At 36.1% G+C, this 23,909-nt stretch overlaps 1 protein-coding gene across 9 annotated transcripts in view; it reads right to left on the minus strand.

The window, feature by feature from the left end:
• Positions 1 to 23,909, minus strand: part of CCDC148 (coiled-coil domain containing 148) — a 227,087-nt gene that overhangs the window by 188,934 nt on the left and 14,244 nt on the right. For 2 of the 9 annotated variants that reach the window (XM_070507883.1, XM_044768882.2), the window contains exon 2: positions 5,659 to 5,724. The exons of the other annotated variants lie outside the window; for them this stretch is intronic. Coding sequence is in view for 1 of the 2 variants with exons in the window: in XM_044768882.2 (XP_044624817.1) it covers positions 5,659 to 5,680 (22 nt within the window). In the remaining variant the exon portion in view is untranslated. The remainder of the gene's footprint in view (positions 1 to 5,658; positions 5,725 to 23,909) is intronic. 9 annotated transcript variants of the gene reach the window in all.

Raw genomic sequence — 23,909 nt, forward strand, 5'->3', positions numbered from 1 at the left:
ATTCATGAATATATGTATACATAAAATATGGATGTATATCAATCATATATGTGTGTGTGAATATATATATATATATATATATATGAATATGGTGACTTCTGAACCTATTTCTATGATTATTTGTGAAAGCATAAAGATTATAACTAGCTTATGGATGTGGAAGCAATCTGGCTGAAACATCTGCCCTTTTATTGATTGCCGGGGTGGTTCTATGTGATGTGGCTGAGTGGACCAGCATCTCCTTCCTCCTCATCACTCTATGTGCATCTCCTTCAAACCTGCCTGCTCTGTAACCTTGCTACCCAGATTCACATTTATTTGGGTAGTTTGAATCCTAGAAACAAATCACAATATCATAGATGCTCTGGCTTGTAAGAGACTTGAAAGGTCTTTACACAGATCCGAAGCCTCTCCTTATCTTCTCTGCTGCCTGAATCCTAAGCAGAAATTCAATTCTTTGGAACAGAGCTGACACATAGTGTTGGGCAGGGAGTTCTCTGCACAAGCAGGTCTGGTGATAGAAATGAGAGCTGAAATCTTAACTGTACTCTGCTGGCTAAGCCACATGCCCTGGTGTGGGGCTGCATCTGCCTGTTTCTAATTCATTCAAAATTGTCCTGTGGGCTAGTGTGAGCCCTGAGTTATAATTTGACACACAGATGAGAAACCGGCCCTTTTGTATTCTCCAATACTCTTCCAACCTCACAGTGAGGCATAAAACACTACAAGATATACTTTCAGGAAGTCATTTTAAAGTACACTCTCTTGAGATTACAGCCAGGTAGACAGATTACATTTCCAATGTAATCAATGAGCCCAGTTTTGTCTAGATTAATATAAGTGTGGCTTCTTTCCAGAACTTCTCTCTCTTTCCCTTTGTCTGTTTTTCTGTCTCACTTCTCACTCTCTCTCTTTTCCTTCCACTCCCGTTTCTTCCCCACTCAATATTCCTCTCTTGCTCTCCCCCTACCCCAACCTCATCTCTAAGACCTTGAAGAAAACAAAATTCTTTCTGCCTGAGTTTTTGATACAATGCTCAAATTTGGGTTGATACAGTTCCCTCCAAAGCCATCTGCCACCCAAGCTGTTTGCATCCCTCACTGAATTCCCATTTCTAAAACTCGGGAGGAATCAAGGAAGGTGCCAGCTCCCTCTGAATTTACCCCTTTGACTCCAGTCTGCCCTAGGATTTTCATTGCTGGCTTCTGGTCACCTCAGCTCCTTCCCCAGGCATCTTCTTTCATCTATCCCATGCCTATCAGGACTCACCCAGCCTCAAGGTATCTGTCCCTCTATTATTCTGCCAACAAACTGTCAGCTTCTCGTTCTTTCCATAAATAGCATCCCCCAAATCCACAGTTGTATCAAAATACATGAGATTTTTTTTAAATGACATCTTAAGGAAAAGAAACACAATGACAATATATGTCCTATTTAACTGGAAAGAGAGATACACACAGTTAGAATACTGATACAGTTATTACATTTTTGACTGTATGACATCTGATAGAAAAAATAAATTAGGGTAAAGATATCCAGCTATAGAGCAATATTAAAAATAAAGTGGGCCTCAAATGAAGAATAAATTTTAAACTGGTCTATTGTTGGAGTCCTTTTTTATATGTCAGGGTTAGTAGAAACTTGGTAATTAAATGCAAAATTTTTGTGTGTTAATTTTCCTGGGAAGAGATTACACGCATTTCATCAGCTTCTCTGAGGGAATCTGTGACCCAAATAAGCTCAAAATATTGAAGAAGAGTCAATGACTGGAATATTAAAAAAACCTCACTCTAAGTCATTGATAAAATTATCTAATATTTAGCTTAAGAGCAAATATTAAATTCTATGTGTGAATATTAAAAGGATCTCATCATCAGTGGGGTATATGATGGATCTAGGTAAGTTTTTTAAGCACCATTCACATTACTTTATACATGATTGAGAAAACGTGAAGGTATTCCTTATTTTTTTTGAGGATGATTGACCCTGAACTAATATCTGTGCCAATCTTCTTCTATTTTATATGTGGGATGCCTGCCACAGCATGGCTTGATAAGCATTGCATAGGTCCACGCCCGGGATGTGAACTGGCAAACCCCAGGCAGCTGAAGCAGAGTGCATGAACTTAATCGCTATGCCGCTGGCTGGCCCCAGAAGGTATTCTTTAAAGTAGTATTTCCTAAACTTCTCTGATGATGTGAATCACTTGTGGTGCTTATGCTTAAAAAAGAAAGAGCCCTGGGCCCCACTCCACAAATTGTGAAGCAGTATTTAGAGGAGAGAGGCCTAAGACATTTACTTTTTTAAGATTTTTTTTTTTTTCAGAGCAGTTTTAGGTTCATGGCAAAATTAAGAGGAAATTACAGAGATTTCCTATATACCTTCTGCCTCCAAACATGCAAACAAACAAGGCTCCCCCATCATCAACGTTCCCCACGAGTGTGGTACACTTTTTACAATTGATGAACCTACATTGATACATCATTGTCATCATCCAAAGTCCATAGGTTACATTACAGTTCGCTCTCGGTGTTGTACATTCTATGGATTTGGACAAATGTATAGTGATATTTGTCACTATCCCTTTGGTACCATTATATTATGAAACAGGATAGTTTCATTGCTCCCCAAATCCTCCATGCTCCACCTATTCATTCCTTCCCCCTGGCTTTAAAAAAGTGTCTCAGATGAGCCTTATCAATAGGAAGCATTTTATGGAAATTTTCCAAAGTTGTTATTAATTGATGTCCTTGTTCATCGCACAAAAACAAATGGACTAACAAAAAGAAAACCAGAAACCCATGTCTCAATTTTTAAAAAGTATCATCTATTTAAAGATAGATTCCTTTGTGAAATTTTGAATACAAATGATTTTGTAATAGCTTAAAACATTTGACCTTTACAGCAATATAACAAGGATTAAAGTTAATTTTGTAATTCATATGTAACTATATACAAAAGTTTTTCTACCCAAACAATTTTTCCAAACCAGGTACTAAAATCCACTTACTGAAAATATTCGGAGAGCTTCATCATGTGAGTCTAGGAATTTGATGAATTATCATGCCTAAAGTATTAAGAAATTATTAAAGGAATCTTAGCATAAAAAGCAAAACGTGAAAAGAAGCAGCAGGGGGTCAAGTATTCTCTCTCAGACATATTATTCCATTAAACTAATAGTTTTTTCACAAAAGGAATGTTTTTCTAATGTAACACAAATCACCCCAGGGAGATTATTTATAATGGTCACTAATGGGCTAGCCCAGCTAGTTTACTCTACAGTGCCAACTTTAATAAAAACATACTGGGAGGAAATTTCTTTTTAATTATAAGTATTCAATTTTTAAAATTAATGCAATCAATTCAATTCTGCAATTATTCATTTAGTATCTACAGTAAGCCTGGCTCTAGGCCAGCTACTAAGGATAAAGTAATGAGTAAGGCCTAATTCCTACCTTCAACAAGCTATCCTGTTCGAGATATGTTTTTATTTTTCTCCTGCTTTTTAAAACTTTGGGTAAACTAAATCAAGCGTTGGCAAACTTTTCTGTAAGAGGTCAGATAGTAAATATTTTATGCTTTGTGGACCATACAGTCGCTGTTGTAACTATTCAACTCCATTGCGTAGCAGGAAAGCAGCCATAGACAATTTGTATTCTAAAAAGCATGGTTCCAATAAAACTTTATTTCACAAACAGGCTGCTGGCTAGATTTGACCCTTGAGCCGTACTTTGCCAACCACTGGACTAAATAATTTGCAAATGTTCATTTAACTCTTCAAATGCTTATTTAACTTTTTATCATATCTGTCTTACTAAAAGTGTTTAGACCAGGAATAGTGAAAAGTGGTTACACTAAAGAGATTGGGAATTAAAGAATTACAGACAAAATAGGTTGAGAGAAATCAAGGAAGCTGTTAAAGGAGGAAAGACAGCTCACCCAAACAGAAAGCAATTCGTCAAAAAAGGTCAAGCTCCGCAGAGCATGGTTGAAAACTTTTTAAACATTTTGTGCAATAACAGCAGTAATAATAATTTTATACTATGGAATAATCCACTTCTATGCAAAATCACCTTTATAACTATAACTTGCTTTAAAAAGCAGATGTAGAGCCAGCCCTGATGGCCTAGTGGTTAAAGTTTGGCATGTTTCACTTCAGCAGCCCGGGTTCAGTTCCCGAGCACAGAACCACGCCACTCATCTGTCAGTAGCCATGCTATGGCAGCAGCTCACGTAGAAGAACCAGAAGGACTTAGAACTAGAATATACAACTGTGTACTAGGGCTCTGGGGAGGAAGAGAAAAAAAAAAGCACATGTGTTAAAGAATTGGACATAATGTCAAAAATGTTTAATTATACAAGTGAACATACAATCATTTTTTTAATTAAAAATACCAATAAGCACAAAGAAAAAACCTTCATATCTCCTCAAATACTACCAACGAGAGACACTACTTTTTCATGGAATAATTTTCAAATGTGTTGTAAGGGCTTGCTCTTCAAAGTCTCCTTCTGCAGCTTGAAGGATCAGAGCTTCATCTATTCATTCACTCCTGGGGTTCACATTTTAGATTGCTGAATCTGTTCAAGTAGGGCACACTGCAGTGCTCAGTGCCCAAGATTTCAAGATCATAGAAATAGTGTGTGTCTGCACTGTGTGAGGAGCTTTCTGGGGATCGCCTCACTGAATCCTCCCCACAATCAAAGGAGGCAGGCACTATTATCATTATGTCCATGCTAGAAAAGAGGAATCTGAGAAACAGAGAGGGGAAGTAATTTAGCCATGGTCAAGCAGCTAATCAGCGGCAGAATCATGGTATGAACCCAGGAATTGTGTGTCCATCATCCATGCTCTGAATCTTTAGTTCTTCCTCTAAGGAAAAATAAGTACATATGCATCCTATCATATAACCCTGCAGCCAGGATTCTGACACTATTTGCTTTCATCGAGATAAATATGAATATGAAAAGTAAGACTGTCTCTTCCACTCATGAAGAAATAATGGAAACACTTTTACAATTTTCAGGGGTTCAGTGAGTAAGCCCTGTTTCTTGACTTTTGGTAATAAATTTGAGTCCATACTTTGGTCTCTGCAGGATACAGTTTAACCATTTAGATATCAAAATAGTCAGTGGTTCTGAACTTTTTTGGGGACCCAAACACATTGAAAATATGACAAAAGCCGAAGGAATGACATTTCCCAAAGGAATGGACATAAGCACAGTGTGGTGGCTCTAGAAGTGCACTGCTCGGATCTCCTTCTAGAGAACTGCTGCCAGGAGCAGAGTTGACGGTCAGCCCCAGCTGCTGCCCGCTTGGATCCATGACCACACTGCCCCTGGTGCTAATCAGAGCCAATAACCAAGTGTGGCAGGGGTACTAGTGTCAGTGCCTTTCTGCCCAACACAGGATGCCTCCAACCACCAACTTTTACTTGGGGACTCCCCAAGTTTCTTGGAACTATACTGCAGTTTGAGACTTTCTACCCAATCCTTCCTTCCCTTTCTCCCTTCACAGATGTCAGACCTGCATTGTGGTCTCATTGCTACCTACTCCTGTTCCTCCTCCTTTATCCTCTTTAGGTATTTCCCCAGAAATTGAGCTTGTCTAATCCTGTCTTGATGTCCGTTTCTTGGAGGACTCAAAATGATACTCACAAGCATGTGAAATGTTGTGCATCTTTTCAGAGGGTTAGTAGAAACTTGAAGCCCATTTGTTTATCCCTGAAAGTATAAGAACACCAGGTGAAGAACCTTTGCAGATGGTACAATGAAAGTCAAATGAAAGATAGATACTAAGTCATTATCTGCATTATTCTGCTCCTATAAGAATTTGGCCAAAGATTTTTTTTTAATGTACAATCCAAATCTAAAACAATTCATTATACTTAAATACTGGTTAAATTATGGAAATTTATTTTTAAAAAATCTAATGGAAAACAGGAGAGCCACAGAAATGCCATAAATAAAAAAAAATTTATGAATGTTTTCTTAAAATCTGATTTCCTGGAAGAGGCACTGGACCCTGCAGTACTGAAGCCTGAGCTCAAATCTTCACCTCTCCAGGCTTGCTGAGTTAACTCCTGCAAGTATTTAACCTTTCTGGGCTCAAATTGCCTTTTCTCCAAATGAAGGGGTGGGACTAGGTAATTCCTAAGGAAGCTTTCAATTTTTAAAACTTTATGATGACATTTGGTTCTCTTTGTGTCATAATTAATAAACAGTGCCAGGGAGATAAAGTGAATTCTAAGACAAATATGATAATGTCAATAATGTTATTTTAGAAGATACTGATGGTAACTTTAAGTTTATTTGAACTCCTTAAGATCTGGCCCCTGCCTCCTTTTCCAGCTTTATAAACTATGTTCTAGAAACACCATCTTTCTGTTCCTGGTACCTCCGAAGGTCATTCCTGCCTCTATGTCTGTTGCATTTATTTGGAAAGTAGCTCTTGCCGTTTTTCAAATGACTGACTCATTTTCATAATTCAGGTCTTGGTTCAAATGTCACCTCTACCAAACGATCTTATGTGACCATCCTGTCCAAAATAACCCCCCACCATCTCTAATCCTCTTAATCAGAATACTCTGCTATATTTTCTCATCAGCAGTTATCACTATTTTGTTGTCTGATTGTCTGTTTCTTCTGACTAGAACAGAAAGTCCATGGGCTAAATATTTTGTCTGTCCTGTTTATCATTATGTCCCCTCGAATGATGCCTGGCATGTAGGAAGCACTCAATGAATGTTTGTTATGTGAACAAATGAGTGAGCAATTGAATATATGCATGCCAAAGAAAACACACATTTTACCTTTTAGAAGAACAAAAGGAGTTATAACCCATTCAATTTTTTTTCAGGGTCATATTAGAAACAGAATATAAACTTGGCTCTGTGTGTTGTTTTTCACAATTAGAGAAGATAATAACCCAAATGTGAGCCAGAAGTAGCATTAGTTTTAGCTTTGGGCTGGGTTTTCCTGTGGGAGGTCAACAGAATTGTATGCTGATCAATACCAAGATCATGTTCTAACTAACTGAGCAAAAATGCTTAAATTACTTAGCTTTTAATATTTGGAAACAAGCAAGTATCAAAATAATGCTATTGATTTCCAAAGAATTGAAAAATCACAATACCTAAGAATAGAGTCATGAAATAGCTCTATGAAAATTTAATTATTATAGACAGGTTGTATTAAGAATGAGTCATGAAAGTTTAAAGAAACCAGTTTTTCTACAAGATAATGTTTTAACTAAATTTGATATCATAAAGTCCAAGGAACAGACAGATTTGAAGTCAACTCTCAATTTTCCATGATAGAATCAGGAATTGTCTCACAAAAAAGTAGCAGAAAGGATATAGGTTTTGGAGCTTCATAAATCCTGGCTCTGGCAGTTACTAACTATGGCTTTGAGCAAGTCACTTAATTTCTCTGGGCCTCAATTTATAATTTGTAAAACAGGATTAGTAAGTATGTTTTGCATTATTGGTAATACTTGTTTTGAAGATTCATGATATTCTAAAGCACGGAACATAGGACTAGGCACATAAGAGCTAATAAATGGCAGCTAAGCTGGACAACAAAAATGCCTTGACAATATAGGGGTATGGTGCTCAGGAGTATGTGTGGGAGAGGAGAGAGATGTCAGAACTACCACTATAAACTCATTTCCCTCACTAGAAACTGGATACTATCACCTCCTTTGTGAAAATACACACTCTATACAGTTGAAAACTGAACAAAATATTTTGAATGTAGGCTTTTTCCCCTTAGAAAGACAAATGGCAAATAGCAACAAGGAAGTTAATCTTTTAACCATATTTTAAAAATTAAGAATTTGCCCCTATAATGAAAGTTTACTTGAAATTAAATTCTTCTATGCTATCATTTTCAGTGAAATATGAAGCTCATTCTTAAATGGCTATAAATAAACTGTCATTCAGAATATATGAAATGATGCACATTAGGCAATAATTCATAAAGTGGCCCACAAATTTTCATTTAGGATCTACCATGCTCATGATGCAATAAAAATAAAAAGGCAATCATTGACTCATTCATTCCTTCATTCAACAAATATTTATATAGTGCCTAGTGCTGAAGACATGAAGCTATTTCCACTGGGGACAAAGTGGCAGTGATATAATTAGTTTTATACAATTATACACAAACTGTATTTTTAAAGGGAAAGAAAGACTTTATTGAAGAGGTCACATGAGCTGAAATCTACAGAAAAATAATCTGGAGAAGAGTGTGATTTGAAGGTGGCAAAGGACATTCCAAACAAAGGTAATTGCATATGCTAAGATTCTATGACAAGAAGGGAGTAACATCTTTCGAGACCTAAAAGAAAGCCAGTGTGGCTGGAGAACAGAGTAAGGGGTATTGTGGTAAGAGAAGAAGAAAGAGAGGTAGGCAAGGGTTAAAACATGTAGAGCCTTTTATGCCTTGTTTAGGATTAGGGTCTTTATCTTAAAATCAACAAGAATCCATTGAGGAGATCTAAAAGAAGCAGGGGACATGCTTAGATTCACATTTTGGAAGATCACTTTAGCCTGAGGTATTGAGGACAGATTTGGATGGATGATTAGAGGGGACATCCAGAGGCCAAGTAAGAGACTGCTACAGTAGGTCAGATGAGAGGTGATATCTAGCTTGGGCCAATTCAGTGGCAATGGTGAGAAATGGATAGAGTCAAACAATTTTTAAGAGGTAAAACTGCCAGGACTTGCTGATGGAGAGAATACATAAAGAGGCACATTCTGGAAAGGCAGAGGAATAAAGCAAGGAAACTGTCCAAGATCTCTCTTTGGTTTCTGACCAGCACTGCTGGAGAGGGTGGAGGTATAATTCACTAAAGCATGAAACACTGGAAGAGGGCCAGGTTTGGGAGTAGGGGTCAGGGCAGGTGAGAGGATCATGATATTATTAACTTGACTTTGAGTTGCCTTAGAGACATCCAAGTAGGCAGGAGGGTCTAGAGTATGTAAGAGAGATTTAGGCTGGGGATAGAAGGTTGAGGGCCCTGGTGACCTTTAATGTTTTTATAGGTGAGATTTCCCAGGGAAAGAATATGAGATAAAAAGAGAAAGGAATCTATAACTAAGCCTTGAAAACTTCCAAAATATAATGCCCAGGTAGACGATGATGAGCCTGAAAAGGAATCTTAAAGGAAATGGCAAGAGAGGAAAATCAGACTAGTATATATTCCATAAATTAGTGGAAGAGAATCTTTTAAGAAAGAAGGAACCAACAATATCCAATGCACAAGCACGTACACACACACACACAAAAATGCAACTGTTGAAAGGTATTTCTGAGGGATTAAGGCAGTAACAAGAATAACAAACCAGATTTTGGCTTCTGGTCATGATAGAGTATCAAGAAGCAGGCTTACTCTTCCACTGTAAATAAGTAAAAAACAGGACAAAATATATGAAACCCATGTTTTCACACATTAAAAAACAGGCAGAACACATCTGTGATCACTGAGAAAAGAGAAACAAGCTGAATGGGACCCATGATTTCCCTGGCTTTTGGCCTAGAAGTATGTTCTAGACCATGCAACAAGGAGGGGGTTTCTCAAGCCTTCGTAGGCTTGAGCAGCCAGAGATCAGCAGTCAGGGAAGCTAAGGCATCTAGAAGCTGTGAAGCAGAGTTCCAAAAAGGAGGTAGCTATGCAGAAAATCAGCTCCGTAAATCTGCATATGGTTCTTCTTGAGTCTCTGCTGAATAGTAAGAGGTGTGTACACAGGGGAAAGCAGTCCAAGTCCAAGCAAATACTGAATGTGAAGAAGTAAGATGAGCAGTTACTAGAGTTCACACAGGGATGGGAGATGTTCAACTTCAGACCAGCCAGAGTGGAAAGTCCTTGTTAATCACCCTGGGCATTCAGCAGAGACCCCAGGAGGTTATGCCTTAGTAGTAAGGCTAAAAATTTGTTTAAAGGCTACTCAGCAACCATCCTACCAAAGCTTAAGACAAGCCTCAACCTTGACAAGCCTAGACTGATCCATGAGTCTTAACTGCCTGAAAAACAAGACCCAATACTAATATAAAGCAAAACAGGAAAATCAAGATGCTCAACAATATAATATTCACAATGTCCAGTATCCACTCAAAAAGCACTATGAATACCAAGAAGAATAAAAAAGTTGACCAATAAACAGGATAAAAATCAATAAACAGAAACAACAGAAATAATAGGATTAGTATTAAAGAAATTGAAAAAACTTCTAGCAAATGCTATAAATATGCTCAAGAGTTTAAAAGAAAATACAAGAGAAGAAAAAGAGATAAAGAATCACATGGAATTTGTAGAGATGAAAGAATACAATATGTTAAATCATAATTTTACTGGATGGAATTAACAGCAGATTAGATACTGTCAAAGACAAAAATGTCAGTGGACCTAAAGATATAACAATATATATTATCCAAATATCTGTTGGCACAGAGGCACAGAGGAAAAGAGAGACCAAAAAAAAATGAACAGAGCTTTAGTGGTCTGTGGGATACCAAGAAGACTAATATACATGTAACTGGAGTCCTAGAAAAAAGTAAGGAGCAGAAAGAAATACTTTAAGAAATAAGGGTCAAATTGTTTTCAAATTTGAAGAAAATGATATAACCACAGATTCAAGAATTCCAATAAACCCCAAGCCTAGCATGACAAGCTTTAATCAAACTACAAAAAGATACATAATAATCAAATTGCTGAAAATCAGTCATAAAAAGAAAATCTTAAAAGAAGTCAGGGGGAAATAAAAGACACATATATTACAGAGAAATACAGATAAAAATTATCACAGACTTCCTGTCAGAAAATATACAAGTCAGAAGACAATGACACAAGATCTGTGAAGTGCTGAATGAAAAACAAAACAAAACAAAACCTGTCAACTTAGAATTCTATACACTCAGTGAAAATATCTTTCAAGAATGAAGGCAAAACAAAGTATTTTACAGACACACAAAAGCTCAAAGCTTTTGTTGCAAAGAGACTTGCACCACAAGAATTGTTAAATAAAGTTCTTCAGGTGGAAAAGAAAATGATCCCAGATACACATAGTGGTGTTTACATCATATGTGGACAAAAATGGCAAATGATAGGAGAAGGGAAATGAAAATATCATGAGGTAAGTATCATATATAATGGATAAACTGATAAAATATTATTAAAGATATACTATGATGAGTTAAACTATAAATGCTAAAGGAACTATTAAAAATCATAACTAATAACCTCAGAGATAAAAATAGAATACTAAAAGCTATTCATTTAATCCAAAGGAGCAGAAAATGTAAAGAAAATGAACAAAGAACAGATGGTACAGATGAAAAAAAGTAGCAGGATGGTAGGGTTAAATTCAACCACATTGAAAAGCATATTAAAAGTGAATGATCTAAATAGTATAATTAAAAGGCAGAGATTGTCAAGTTGGATTTAAAAAAAAGATCAACTGTATGCTACCCAAAAAATACACTTTAAATATATAGACAAATATAAGTTAAAAGTATAGGGATGACAAAAGATATACCATGTGAGACTAAATATAAGAAATATGGAGTGGCTATAATAATATCAGATAAGAGACATTAGAACAAGATATATTACCAAGGATTAGGGGGACTTTTCATAATAATAAAGGGATTGATTCATCAAGAATAGATAATAACTCTAAAAATGTTTGCACAAAGTTACAGAGCTTTATAGTACATGAAACAAAAGCAGGAATAATGAAAGAATAAATAAATAAATCCATAATTATGCTGGAGAGTGCAAAACTCCTATCCAAGTAATTGATAGAAAGTACACAGAAAATCAGTAATTATATATAAGATTTGAACAACACTATCAACCAGCTTGACCTAAATGACATTCACAGACCACTCTAAGTAACAGTAGTAGAATATATACTTATTGCAAGTGTAAATGGACCATTAACCAAGGTAGACCATATTCCAGGTCTTAAGACAAATCTCAGAAAACTTATTGGGTTTTAAATCATATACAATATGTTCTCTGACTAGAATCAAACGCTGAACAGAATTAAATTAGACATCAATACCAGATAAACAACTGGAAAATCCTCCCATATTTGGAAATTAAAATACTTTTAAAAGCAGCTTCATTGAGGTATAGTTGCTATGCAATAGAGTCTACATATTTAAAGTACACAATTTAATTAGTTTTGACATACGTAAATATCCATGAAACCATCACCACACACAATCAAGACACTGAACAAATCTATGACCTCAAAAATTTTCTGATGTGCTTTGTCATTACTCCATTCTGTCCCTCTCTGCTCTTTCATCCCCAAGAAACTTCTGATCTGCATTCTGTCACTATAGATTAGTTTGCATTTTTCTAGAGATTTATATGAATACAGTCATATAGAATGTATTTTTGTGTGTGTTGGTCTTCCATTCGGGGTGATTAAATTGATTTTCACCTATGTTGTTTTCTGTATCAATAATTCTTTCCTTGATTTACTGAGTAGTATCCTATTGCATATATATACACCACAATTTGATTATATATTCATCTCCTGATGAATATTTTGGTTGTTAACATAAAAAAGACACTTTTAAATAACTCATGGGTCAAAGTAGAAATCACAAGGGAAATTAGGAAATATTTTGAACCAAATAAAAATTAAAATACAATATATCAAAATTTGTGGAATACAGTTAAAGCAGTGCTCAGAGGAAAGTGACAGCTTGAACTTCTCATATTAGAGGGAAAAAAGACAGGTCCAAAATCAATTATATAAGCTTTTACCATAATAAACAAGAAAAGAAAAAGAGAAAATTAAACCCAAATTAATCATAGGAAAAAATAAAAGAAATGAGAAGAAAGCAATGGAATACAAAAGGGGTAGCAAACTTGTTGTATGAAAGACCAGAAGTAAATATTTTAGAGTTTGCAGACCATAGAGTTTCTAATGCAACGACTCAACTCTGTTCTTGTCAATGTAAAGGCAGCCACAAACAACAGGTAAATGGATGAGTGTGGCTATGTTAAAATAGAACTTTATTTAGAAAAGTAGGTAGTTGGCTGGATTTGGCCTATGAGCTACAGTTTGTCAACCCCTAAAATAGAAAATAGGCAAATATAGAAAAATAAATAATAGCAAATGCTAGAAGTTTGAAAAAAACAATAGAACTCATAAACCATTAGATAGATGGATCAAAAAACAAGAAGAAGATACAAATTATCAATATCAGGAATGAAAGAAGAGTCATCACTACACACCATTTACATATTGAAAGGACAATAAGGAAATATATTACAAACAAGTTTATGCCAGGAAATTCAACAATGCATCTGGAATGTAAAATTTACATTCCTAAATGACATAAATTATCAAAAATTACTGAAGAATAGAAAATATGAATAGCCTTATATCTATTAAATTAATTACATTAATTGTTAAAAACCTTCTCAGGTGGTGAGGTCAGCATTATGGCAGAGTGAGCTCTTCCCTTAAACTCTGTGCCCTAAGATACAATGAAAAGGACATTTATAAGCCAACAGAGAACATTCACACAACACAATAGACATCTGAGAGACCCACTCAGCCATATATCTGAAGATGGAGGTGCTGGACCCCCTGGGAGGTAGTGGGAAGGAGGTAAAGGGATCTCCTCTCCCTCCCCAGCAGTGACCTAGGGCATGGTACCACTCATAGGTCTGAGAGGACGGGGGTAAGAGCAGTTCTCCACAGGAATGCCTTTGCTCTCTGAGCAGCCTACCAGCAGTGGGAAAGCTCCACACAGAGGAGGGTAAGCAATTTCAGGGGTGTCTTCATCAAGCCAGAACCCCAGGAGGACAAATAGTGAGGGCAGAGTCAGAACACCCCCCAGGATTGCACACATGAAAGAAAGTGCCCCTCCCCCCACCAAGTGCACCAACTTGGCTGGTTGGCCAGAGCAAGGGACCCCTGCCAGATTGCATGTGCATACGTTAGTAAAGCAGCAGCTGTGAGCGGGCAATCACAGACAGGGCCTGCCAGCATAGATTCCAAAGAACAGGCATAGACAACAGAGATCACAGCAGGTTCAGAACACACAGCTCCTGCTGCCACCTCCACAGTGGCAGCAGGTGGAATCTGTGACCAGATACTACCAATTCATGAAGGCACCAATCTACCCCAATGAATAGTGTGAGGAGGTATATTAGTCCTCCAAACCAGAAGGAAAATGACAAGCACCCAGAAATCAAGACTGAAGGCACAAACATTTACAATTAAATGACAGAGAATTCAAAACAGCTATCATTTAAAAAAAACTCAATGAGCTACAAGAGAACTCAGAAAGACAGTTCAATGAAATCAGGAATAAAATTAATGAACAGAGCAAATTCTTTACAAAAGAGACTATAATTATAAAGAAAAATCAATCAGAAATGTTGTAGATGAAAAAAACAATGAATAAGATAAATAAAAATCTGGGGTCCTTGAATAACCAATCTGATATTACGAAGGACAGAATTAGCAGTTTGTAGGACAGATAAATAGAAATGCTTCAGATGGAAGAGACAGAACTAAGGCTAAAAGGAAATGAAGAAATTCTCTGACAAATATCCAACTCAATTAGTAAATACAACAAAAAGCTTATAAGTATTCAAGAGGGAGAAGAGAAGAAGAATGTAGCAGAAAGCTTGTTCAAAGAAATAACAGCTGAGAACTTCCTAACCTTGGGGAAGGGGCTGGAATTACAAATAAAATAAGCTAATAGAACTCCTAATTACATTAATGTAAAAAGGCCTTCTCCAAGGCATATAGTAGTCAAATTGGCAAAAATCAACGACAAAGAAAAATACTAAGGGCAGCAAGGCAGAAGAAAATAACCTACGAAGAAACCCCTATCAGGCTTTCAGCAGATTTCTCACCAGAAATAATATATTCAAAGAAGAATGATATATTCAAAATTCTGAAAGACAAAAGCTATAAGCCAAGAATACTCTATCCAGTGAAACTATCTTTCAGATATGATGGAGAAATGAAACTTTCCCAGATAAACAAAAGCTGAGGGAGTTCATCACCACAAGACCACCTCTACAAGAAATGATCAAGAAAGTCCTCATACCTGAAGAAAAAAAAAGGGGGGGGGCGGTTTACAAAGCCTCGAGCAAGGAGATAAATAGGCAGACAAAATCAGAAAATTTTAGCCCTGTATCAGAACAGGTTAGCAAACACTTAGTTGAAAGATTAAAGATAAATGGAAGGAAAACATCAAAAATAAATATAATCTAGTCATTTTAACCACAAACTCACAATACAAAACAAAATAAGTTGTGACAATAATAACTTAGAAGGGGAAGAGGGAAAGGATGTAACCTGCTTAGACTGAGGAATTAAGAGGCTATCAGAAAATGGACTATCTCCCCTATGAGATTTTTTATACAAACCTCACAGGAACCACTAAACAAATAATCAGAAGAAAGACGTAAATGATAAATAAAGAGAAAACTGAGAAAACCATCACAGAGAACTATCAAACTGAATTGGCCATCTGAAATCCATGGGACGAGAAATAAGGGAAATACAGAACAAGCAGGAAAAGAGGGATAAAATGGCAGCATTAAACACTTATATATCAATAATCACTCTAAATATAAATGGATGGAATTCTCCAATCACAGGCACAGACTGGCTGCATAGATTAAAAAACAAGACCCAACAATATGCTGCCTCCAGGAAACACATCTCAGCCCTAAAGACAAACACAGGCTCAGAATCAAGGGATAGAAGACGATGCTCCAAGCTAATGGCAAAAAAAAAAAGAAAGGAGGTGTGGCCATATTTAGATCACACTTCAGGATAAAAAAGTCAATGCGAGACAAAGACGGGAAGTATATAATGACAAAAAGGGACAATCCACCAAGAAGACATAACACTTATAAATATATATGAAACCAACACAGGAACACCAAACTACATAAAGAAACTGTTAACAAACCTAAAAGGAGATATTAACAATAATATTATGGGACCTTAACACCCCACATACATCAAGGAATAGATCATCCAGACAGAAAGTCAACAAGGAAATAGTGGAATTAAACACAAAACTAGACCAGATGGACTTAATAGATATATAGAGAGAATACTCCATCCAAAACAGCAGAATATACATTTTTCTCAAGTGCACATGGAACATTTTCAAAGATATATGTTGGGAAACAAAGGAAGCCTTAATAAATTTAAGAAGATTGAAATCATATCAAGCATCTTTTCCAATCACAATGCCATGAAACTAGAAACCAACTACAAGAAAAAAGCTAGGAAAGTAACAAATATGTGGAGACTAAACAATATGCTACTGAACAAACAGTGGATCACTGAAAAATTAAAGAGAAATCAAAAAAATATGCACACAAATGAAAAGGAAAATACACCATACCAACTCATATGGGAAACAGCAAAAGTGGTCCTAAGAGGGACCAGGGCCAGTCTTCCTCAGCAAGAAGAGGAGGATTGGCAGCAGATGTTAGCTCAGGGCTAATCTTCCTCAAAAATAAATAAATAAATAAATAAGTAAGTAAGTAAAAGTAAATCAATAAAATGGGTTATTGTAGGAAACAACCTAAGTACCCATTAATGAATGAATGGATAAAGAAAATATGGTATATATACACAATGGAACACTATCAGCCATAAGAAAAACAAAAATTAAATCTCGCCATTTACAGCAACTTGGATGGATCTTGAGGGTATTATGCTAAGTGAGATAAGTCAGAGGGAGAAAGTCAAATACCATACAATTTAGATAATAGTAGACCCTTATCTCATACCATACACAAAAATAAACTCAAAATGGATCAAAGACCTGAAGATAAGTCTTGAAACCATAAAAGTCCCGGAAGATAATATTGGTAGTACACTCTTGGACATCAAACTTAAAAGGATCTTTTTGAATACCATGTCTTCTCAGACAAGGGAAACAAAAGAAAAAATAAACAAGTGGAACTTCATTAGACTAAAGAGCTACTGCAAGACAAAGGAAACCAGGAAGAAAACAAAAAGACAACGAACCAGCTGGGAGAAAATATTTGCAAATGATATATCTGACAGGGAGTTAATCTCCAAAGTAGATAATGAACTCACACAACCCAGCAACAAAAAACAAACAACCTGATCAAAAAACAGGCAGAGGAGCTGCTGAACAGACTTTTTTCCAAAGAAGATATACAGATGGCCAACAGGCATGTGAAAATATGTTCAACATCAGTAATCATCAGGGTAATGCAAATCAAAACTACAATGAGATATCACCTTACACCCATTAGAATGCCTGTAATCACCAAGACAAAAAATAACAAATGTTGGAGAGAATGTGGAGAAAAGGGAACCCTCTTACACTGCTGGTGGGAATGCAAACTGGTGGAACCACTATAGAAAACAGTATGGAGATTTATTAAAAAATCAAAAATAGAAATACCACACAATCCAGCCATCCCACTACTGGATATTTATCCAAAGAACTTGAAATCAACAATTCAAAGAGACTTATGCACCCCTACATTCACTGAAGCATTATTCACAATAGCCAAGACGTGGAAGCAACCTAAGTGCCCATCAACTGATGAACAGATAAAGAAGGCGTGGTGTATAGATACATATATACATCTGTATATATACAATGGAATACTATGCAGCCATCAAAAAGAGAAAATGGTCCCATTCGTGACAGCATGGATGGACCTTGAGGGTATTATGTTAAGTGAAATAAACTAGACAGAGAAAGACAAACACCATATGGTTTCACTCATATGGAAGATAAACTAATACATGCACAAAGAGATCAGATTAGTGGTTACCAGAGGTGAAGATAGTTGGGGGGTGGGCATAACGGGTAAAGGGGCATATTTAAATGGTGACTGACAAATTTCACAATGCTATAAACTATTATGACCTCAATAAAATAAAGAAATTTTCAAAACTTTATCAAAGACAAAATTCCAGGCCAGATCATTCCACTGGTAAGTTTTATCAATCTTTTAGGGAATAAATAATGCCAATCCTAAACAAACTCCTTCAGATATTAAAGGATAAGGGAACTCATCCCAAATCTTTTTTTATGGTTTGCATTACCCTGATGTCAGAACAAAAATAGAAACTACAGGAAAAGAAAATTAGAGACCAATATCCCTCAGGAAAAACCCAGAAAACTCCTTAATAAATAGCATAATGAATCTAAAAATATATATAAAGAATAGTACTCTTGACCCAGTGGTGTTTATCCTAGGAATGTAGTGTTGGTTTAATATTTGAATATCAATCAATTAAATTAAAGATATTAAGAAACAAAGCAGAAAAACCATTTGATCATCTTATGATGCAAAAATATCATTTGACTAAATTTAACATCAACTCATGAATGAAACTTTTAAGAAACTTTGATACAATGGAACTTTTCTAGCCTGATAAATGATATTTGTAAGAAATTTAAAATTAACATCATACTGAATGGTAAAAAATAGCATGCTTTCCAGTTACAATCCAAAATAAGGCAATGATGTCCACATTGACAACTCCTAATCAACATCATTCCTCGTGTCTTAGCAAGTACAAATAAGGAAAGAAACACGAAACTTTGGAAAGAAGAACTAACACTGCTTTATTCAAAGACAGCATACTGTGCCTATAGAAAATACTACGGAATCTACCAAAAGAAAAAGGACTGAAACCAATATGTGAGTTTAGCAAAGTCAAAGTATATGAGGCAATATACAATATGCAATTGTATTTCTACATGCTGGCAATGAACAATTAGAAAATGAAATTAAAAATTCCATTTACAATAGCATCAAAACTATGAAATATTTAGGAATACGTAGCAAAATATATTCAAGATCTCTACACTGAAAACTATAAAATGTCCTCAACAGACATTAAAGAAGATCTAAATAAAAGTAGAGATATACTATGTTCATGGATCAAAAATGATGTCATTGTCAGTTCTCTCATGGTAATATAAAGAGTCAATGCCATCCCAATCAACTTCCCAGTTGGATTTTCTAAAAAAATGACAATCTTAATAATCTTGAAAAGGAAAAACAATGTTGGAGAACTTATACTATCTCATCTCAAAACTTACTATAAAAGGTACAATTATCAAACTATTGTGGGGCCGGCCCCAGCCCTGTGGCCGAGTGGTTAAGTTTGCATGTTTCACTTCAGCGGCCCAGAGTTTCACCAGTTCAGATCCTGGGCATGGACCTAGCACCGCTCAACAAGCCATGCTGAGGTGGCATCCCACAGAACACAACCAGAAGGACCTACAACTAGAATATACAACTATGTACTGGGGCGCTTTGGGGAGAAGAAGAAAAAGATTGGCAACAGATGGTAGCTCAGGTGCCAAGCTTTAAAAAAAAAATATGTGGTATTGGTGTAAGGATAGACATACAGATCAATGAAATAGAAAAGAGTTCAGAAATAGAATCCACAGATATGAACAGTTGATTTTTTTAATTGTGGTAAAATATACATAAAATTTACCATTTTAACTATTTTTAAGTATACAGTTCAATGGCATGAAGTACATTTGCATTGTTGTGCAACTATCACCACCATCCACCTCAGTAACTTTTTCATCTTCCCAAACTGTAACTCCATACCCATTAAACACTAACTCCCCAATCCCCCCACCCAGCCCCTAGAAAACACCATTCTACTCCCTGTTTCTATGAATTTGACTATTCTAGGTACCTTGTATAAGTGAAATCATAGAGTCTTTTTCGTTTTGTGACTGGCTTATTTTACTCAGCATAATGTCTTCAAGGTTCATCCATATTGTAGCATTTGTCAGAATTTCTCTTCTTTTCAAGGCTCAATAATGTTCCATTATGTGTATATATCACAAATTCTTTATGTATTCATCCATCAATGGATATTGAGGTTGCTTCCACCTTTGGCTACCGGTAATAATGCTGCTGTAAACATAATGAACAGATATCTGTTTGAGCCCCTACTTTCACCTCTTTTGGGTATGTCGAATTGCTGGATCATATGGAATTCTATGTTTAATTTTTTGAGAAACTGACATACTATTTTCCACAGCAGCTGCATTATTTTACATTCCCATCAGCAGTGCACAGGGTTCCAATTTCTCCACATCCTTATTAACACTTATTATTTTCTTGTTTGTTTTTAGCCATCCTAACAGGTGTGAAGCAATATCTCATTGTGGTTGTATGTTTAGTTGATTTTGACAAATGTATGCTGATAATTCAATGAGGAAAGAATGATCTTTTTAATAAATTTCACTGGATATCTACTTTTAAAAAATGAAAGTCCAGGGGGCTGGCCTCGTGGCCGAGTGGTTAAGTTCGCGTGCTCCGCTGCAGGCGGCCCAGTGTTTCGTCAGTTCGAATCCTGGGCGCGGACATGGCACTGCTCATCAGACCACGCTGAGGCAGCGTCCCACATGCCACAACTAGAAGAACCCACAACGAAGAATACACAACTATGTACCGGGGGGCTTTGGGGAGAAAAAGGAAAAAATAAAATCTTTAAAAAAAAAAAAAAAAAATGAAAGTCCAACCTTGCCTCACATCATACACAAAAATTAACATAAAACAAAAATATAAAACTTCTAGAAGAAAACATGGGAGAAAAATCTTCATCACCCTAGAGTAGGCAAAGATTTCTCAGATAAGACAGCAAAGCACAAATCATAAACAAAAAAGTTGATATACTGGAATTAATCAAAATTAAAATTTTTGCCACACATCTATGGACAGCTAATCTTTGACAAAGGAGCTGAGGGCCTACAAAGGAGAAAAGAAAGTCTCTTCAACAAATGGTGCTGGGAAAACTGGACAGCCACATGCAAAAGAATGAAAATTGACCATTCTTTTTCACCATTCACAAAAATAAACTCAAAATGGATCAAAGACCTAAAGATTAGGCCTGAAACAATAAGTCTTCTAGAAGAGAATATAGGCAGTACACTCTTTGGCATCAGTTTCAAAAGAATCTTTTCGGACACTATAACTCCTCAGATGAGGGAAACAATAGAAAGAGTAAACAAATGGGACCTCATCAGACTAAAGAGCTTCTTCAAGGCAAGGGAAAACAGGATTGAAACAAAAAAACAGCCCACTAATTGGGAAGAAATATTTACAAGCTACTTATCCGACAAAGAGTTAATCTCCATAATATACAAAGAACTCACACAGCTTAACAACAAAAAAACAAACAACCCGATCAAAAAATAGGCAGAGGACATGAACAGACATTTCTCCAAAGAAGATACAAGGATGGCCAATAGACACATGAAAAGATGCTCATCATCACTAATCATCAGGGAAATGCAAATCAAAATGACACTAAGATATCGCCTTACACCCGTTAGATTGGCAAAAATATCCAAAACCAAGAGTGACAAATGTTGGAGAGGTTGTGGAGAAAAAGGAACCCTCATACACTGTTGGTGGGAATGCAAACTAGTGCAGCCACTATGGAAAACAGTATGGAGATTTCTCAAAAAGTTAAAAATAGAAATACCCTATGACCCAGCCATCCCACTACTGGGTATCTATCCTAAGAACCTGAAATCAGCAATCCCAAGAGTCCCATGCACCCCTATGTTCATTGCAGCATTATTTACAATAGCCAAGATGTGGAACCAACCTAAATGCCCAGAAACTGATGATTGGATAAAGAAGATATGGTATATATACACAATGGAATACTACTCAGCCATAAAAAAGGACAAAATTGTTCCATTCGCATCAACATGTATGGACCTTGAGAGTATTATGTTAAGCGAAATGAGAAAGACGAACTCTATATGACTCCACTTATAGGTGGAAGTTAACATATAGACAAGGAGAACTGATTGGTGGTTACTAGGGAAAAGGGGGGGGTGAGGGGAGGGCACAAAGGGTGAAGTGGTGTACCCACAACATGACTAACAATAACGTACAACTGAAATCTCACAAGGTTGTAATCTATCATAATCTTAATAGAAAAAAATTAAAATTTTTGCTCTGTAAAAGGAACTGTTCAGAAACTCAAATTGCAAACAAAACTCTAGGAGAAACTATCTGTGATACATATATCTGACAAAGAATTTGTATCCAGAATATACAAAGAACCTATATCTTTTTTTTTTTTAAAGACGCTATTTTTCCTTTTTCTCCCAAAGCCCCCAGTACATAGTTGTGTATTTTTAGTTGCGGGTCCTTCTAGTTGTGGCATGTGGGATGCCACCTCAGCATGGCTTGATGAGCAGTGCCGTGTCCGCGCCCAGGATTCGAACCAGCAAAACCCTGGGCTGCCGAAGCAGAGTGCACGAAGTTAACCACTCGGCCATGGGGCCAGCCCCAACAAAGAACTTAAATCTTAATAGTGAGATAAATGATCCAAATTATTTGTATAGACGCTTTACAGTGGAAGATATACACACGCCCAATAAGCACATGAAAAGATATTGAACATCTTTAGTCATCAGGAAAATACACATTTAAACCACAATAAGATACCACTACACACACATTAGAACAGCTAAAATTTGAAATATTGACAAACCAAATGTTGACAAGAGTGTGGAGCAACTGGAACTTCACTGGTGGTGAGAGTATATAATGGTATTGCTACTTTGGAAAACCATTTGGCACTTTCTTAAATAGTTAAGCAGAAACTTACCATAGGTCTCAGAAATTCCAAGAGAAGCAAAACATATGCCTTCACAAACACTTGTACACAAATGCTCATAGCAGCTTACTCATAATAACCAAAAACTGAACAACTCAAACGTCTATCAACAGGTAGATGAATAAACAAATTGTAATATGTACATAAAATGGAATACTAATCAGCAATGAAAGGGAATGAACTAATGATGCACACGATATGGTTGAATATCAAATCACTATGCTGAGTGAAAGAAGTCAGACACAAAAGACTACATGTTGAATGACTGCATGTATGTGAAAAAAATCTAATCTATAGTGACATAAAGCAGATCAATAGTTGCCTGGGAAGGGTCAGTGAGGGAAACTTTTGAAGTGATGGAAATAATTCTATTAGTGCTTATATGAGTGATCGATTTGTCAATACTCATCAAACTATACTCTTAAAATAGGTACATTTTGTTTTATGTAAATTATACTTCATCAAAGTTGATTTAAAAATAATATACCGTATCTCCATCCTAATGTTCAATATTGAAAGATAGACATGAAACAGGAAAAAATATAAAGATGATAAAATTTTGAAATTGGAAACTCAATTCTAAGTCTTTCATATACAGTGCACATGAGGGCAAACGCTAGAAGCAGAATATCTGAGTTCAAACCCCAGCTCTGCCACTTAGTAGCTAGTAATTTTGGACAAGTTAACTTATCTGGGCCATAATTTACAATAAAGTGAGGATAATAATAACATACCCACCTCATATTGTTCTTATGGGAATTAAATGAAATAATATATATGAAGTGCTTAGAACTATGTTAGCGCACAGTAAATGCTATGTAAGTGTTAGCTATTATTGTGCAAATCAAAATGACTTACAAATCTATCCCACCCTGCTTATGCCTGAGTTTTTATCTGATAGCTGTTCAATAGTTTACGAAAAAGTAAATGCAACACACTTTATGATGAGAATTGCCCCCTAAATGCTATATAAGCTGACAGACCAATGATTTCATGGAAAGAGAGCTTGAAACAAAGTCTGAAGTACTATTGTAAACCTGAGGTGTGTGAATTAGCATAGAGTCCAAAGTTTGGACAAATTAGGGAGATTTTGAATGTCTCTTCTGTGGGTCTTTGTAGGAATGGGATTTTCATTTCTAGAGCTATCAATTCACCAAATTGAATTATGAAAATCTAAATGCACGCTACATAAGAAGCAAAGTTAAGAGATTCTCAGAACTAATTATGTTAACC

This window comes from Equus asinus, chromosome 4 (genome assembly GCF_041296235.1).
Source record: "Equus asinus isolate D_3611 breed Donkey chromosome 4, EquAss-T2T_v2, whole genome shotgun sequence".
NCBI lineage: Eukaryota > Metazoa > Chordata > Mammalia > Perissodactyla > Equidae > Equus > Equus asinus.